The sequence below is a fragment of the Mandrillus leucophaeus genome, unplaced genomic scaffold (assembly GCF_000951045.1).
Source record: "Mandrillus leucophaeus isolate KB7577 unplaced genomic scaffold, Mleu.le_1.0 Scaffold1444, whole genome shotgun sequence".
Lineage (NCBI taxonomy): Eukaryota > Metazoa > Chordata > Mammalia > Primates > Cercopithecidae > Mandrillus > Mandrillus leucophaeus.
Window position 1 is genome coordinate 1 of NW_012101415.1, and position 2525 is coordinate 2525.

The 2525-nt window shown below is 58.8% G+C and overlaps 1 protein-coding gene across 1 annotated transcript in view; it reads right to left on the reverse strand.

Moving 5' to 3' along the window:
- Positions 1–372: 372 nt before the first annotated feature.
- The window catches only part of LOC105535322 (TBC1 domain family member 3F-like), a gene marked incomplete at its 3' end in the record, with an annotated part of 7771 nt that continues 5618 nt past the window's right edge, over positions 373–2525 (reverse strand). The window contains exons 9-10 of the mRNA XM_011974358.1: positions 788–882; positions 373–438 (exon numbers count right to left, since the gene is read on the reverse strand). Coding sequence (XP_011829748.1) covers positions 373–438; positions 788–882 — 161 coding nt within the window. The remainder of the gene's footprint in view (positions 439–787; positions 883–2525) is intronic.

The window sequence follows — 2525 nt, forward strand, 5'->3', positions numbered from 1 at the left end:
CTTCCCCATGAGGGTTTCCTGAGCCCTCCAGGACGCTGAGTCAGACAAGGTCTTGCAGCTCCTCATGGGGGGCACTCATTGGAGTGGAGGTGTGGCTCCTGGAGAGAGGGGCTTGCCCAGGGCTTGAGGCTTCCCTGATCCCTGCCAAGTTGGGTCCTGGCCCAGTCTGCCTGTAAGGCAGGGTCTGAGTCCCAGTTATTGCCCTGGGATGACCCCCCTTGGGCAGAGGGTTTTGTTTGGGTGTCCTGTGGGGACCCCCCTGTGGGCGGAGCCTCCTGTGGGCTGTGGGTGAGCCAGATCCCCGGGTTGGGGAAGCAGGGAACTGCAGGGCAAGGAGGGTCCCTGAGCCAGGGTCTCCCTGTGCCTTCTTACCCCGTCATTCAACATCTGGAGAAGCCAGCCTAACGAGGAACCCTGCGCGCAAAGACCTTCCTTGTCCTGACGGGAGGAACAGAGGTGCTCAGGGCCCCCTGGGCTGCCCTAAAAACTTCCCTCTTCCAGGGCCTCTGAAGACCCTTCCCCTAGTGCAGTACACTGGGCGGCGTCCAGGGCTCCCCACAACACCGTCCCCTTCCCACACTCCCGGTGGACACACTGCCCTTTGCCCTGCTCTGCGGGAGCTGGGCCCCCATCCCTGTGCCTCTGTCCTATAGACCAACTCCCAGCCCATGGAGAACCCGACATCCCAGGTCAGACAGTGGCTGGGACTCAGCCAGTCACCAGCCCCACGGGATGCAGGGCCTCTGGAGAAGAGCCCAAGCTTGCTCACCAGACGCCATAAACTCACCAGATACCACATGGTCTTGGGCTGTGACGTGGGGACCACATGCTCCTGATGGTCTTGGAGCCCCTGGACTGTCCCGCCGTTTGAGCTGTGGAATCCTGAGAAGCCCCCAGCCCATCAAGGAATCAGAGCCTTTCCCCAAGATGTGGAGCCATCAGCTGGAAGAGCTGGGCAGCTGGAGAGGCCCCCAAACCGCAAGGCGTTTCCCCCTCCCATCTGGTGACCCCACCATGCAGCCTTTGCCCTGGGGTGGTGGGTCAGGAACATCCCCTGGAGCCTGGCTGGAGGTTTCCCTGGAGGCGTCCTGGACCAGGGTGCAAAAAGGGCAAGCCTGACTTGAGGCCACCACATGGCGGCCAGAACAGGGCGGGTGCTGGGCACCCTGGTCGTCTCCTGGAAGTGGGGTCGGGCCAGGGGACACGGGATGGGGAGACGCTGCCACCTGGGCTTGGTCTGCCCATTCGTGGGCGCCAAGGGCAGCAGGAGCCTGGGCTGCTGGAGGGCAGGAGGACTCTCAGTGAGGGGAGAGTGAGCTGCACAGAATCAGAGCCAGAGGGCGTGGCAGCAGGACACAGAGGGTGGCCACGGGGAGGATGAGATGCCCTCCGCTGATGGGGATGAAAGGCGTCTGACTTGGGCTTTGGGGGTCAACCACGGACTCCTGTGGGACCCTCAGCAGAGACACCCTGAAGACTCCCAAGGAGCTGGCTACACAAGGAAGGTGCCTGGGCTGAAAGCCGAGATCACCTGGCCAGGGTGGCCGTCTCTGGGTCTGGCTGCATGAGGTCCCTTGGGCAACTGTCCACCTACCCTGCAGGGAGTGCCTCTCCCTGGCCAGCAGCTGCACCAGTGCCCAGAATGCATCCTCCTCAGGCAGATAAAGGAGGAACAAGGCCGCGATGGGGCTCAGGTCCCTGCAGTAGCCCACCTCCTGCAAGAGCCAGAGTCACCGTGAAAGGACATCACCTGGGAGGACTGAGGTCACCTGGGAGGACTCATATCATTCGAGAGGGCAGAGGTGACTGGGGAGGCTTCCTCTGAAGAAGAGGCTTCCTCAGGGTGCAAATATATTTCATGACAAGAGCCAAGTCCATCAGGCACTTCAGCACCTTGTCCATACTAACTTTAAAAGAAGCGATGGCACCCACCAGACACCCACTCCTGTGAACAGGGAAATACTGCCCGGGAACGTCACTGCCAGGAATACTCACCGGGTTATACTCCGAATATGCCAGGAGGATGTAGAATAGTTCCCGCTGCCTAGGAGACAGAGAAAGGAGGCTTTTGTTTGTTTTGTGCATATGCCGTTGGTTTCACTTTGTCCACAAAGCCTAACAACAAATCCCATTTCAGGTTCAGATGATTCACCAGATAAGCAGTGAGCTTCTCAGGGTCTTTGAAGAAATATTTCAGTAAAATCCACATCTGTGACATGCAGATAGCCCAGTCGTACAGTGACTTGCCTGATCCTTTTCACTCTGTGATTTTCTTTATTTTTTTTGAGTTTGCACACACGCCAGTTCAGTGTTTGGATGTACAGTTCCTCCACGGTTCTAAACCAATGGGCAGAGTCTCCCGGCCACCGCTCCAGCCCCTCCTGGAGTGACTCCTTCATCTTCCAAGTCTCCAGGGTGGCCCCTATGCACCCAGCCTCTCCCCAGTCTGTCAACCCTTGGCCACCCAGACTACTTCTCAGTCCCTATGATTTGGTCTTTTCCAGAATGACCCAGGAAGGGGAATC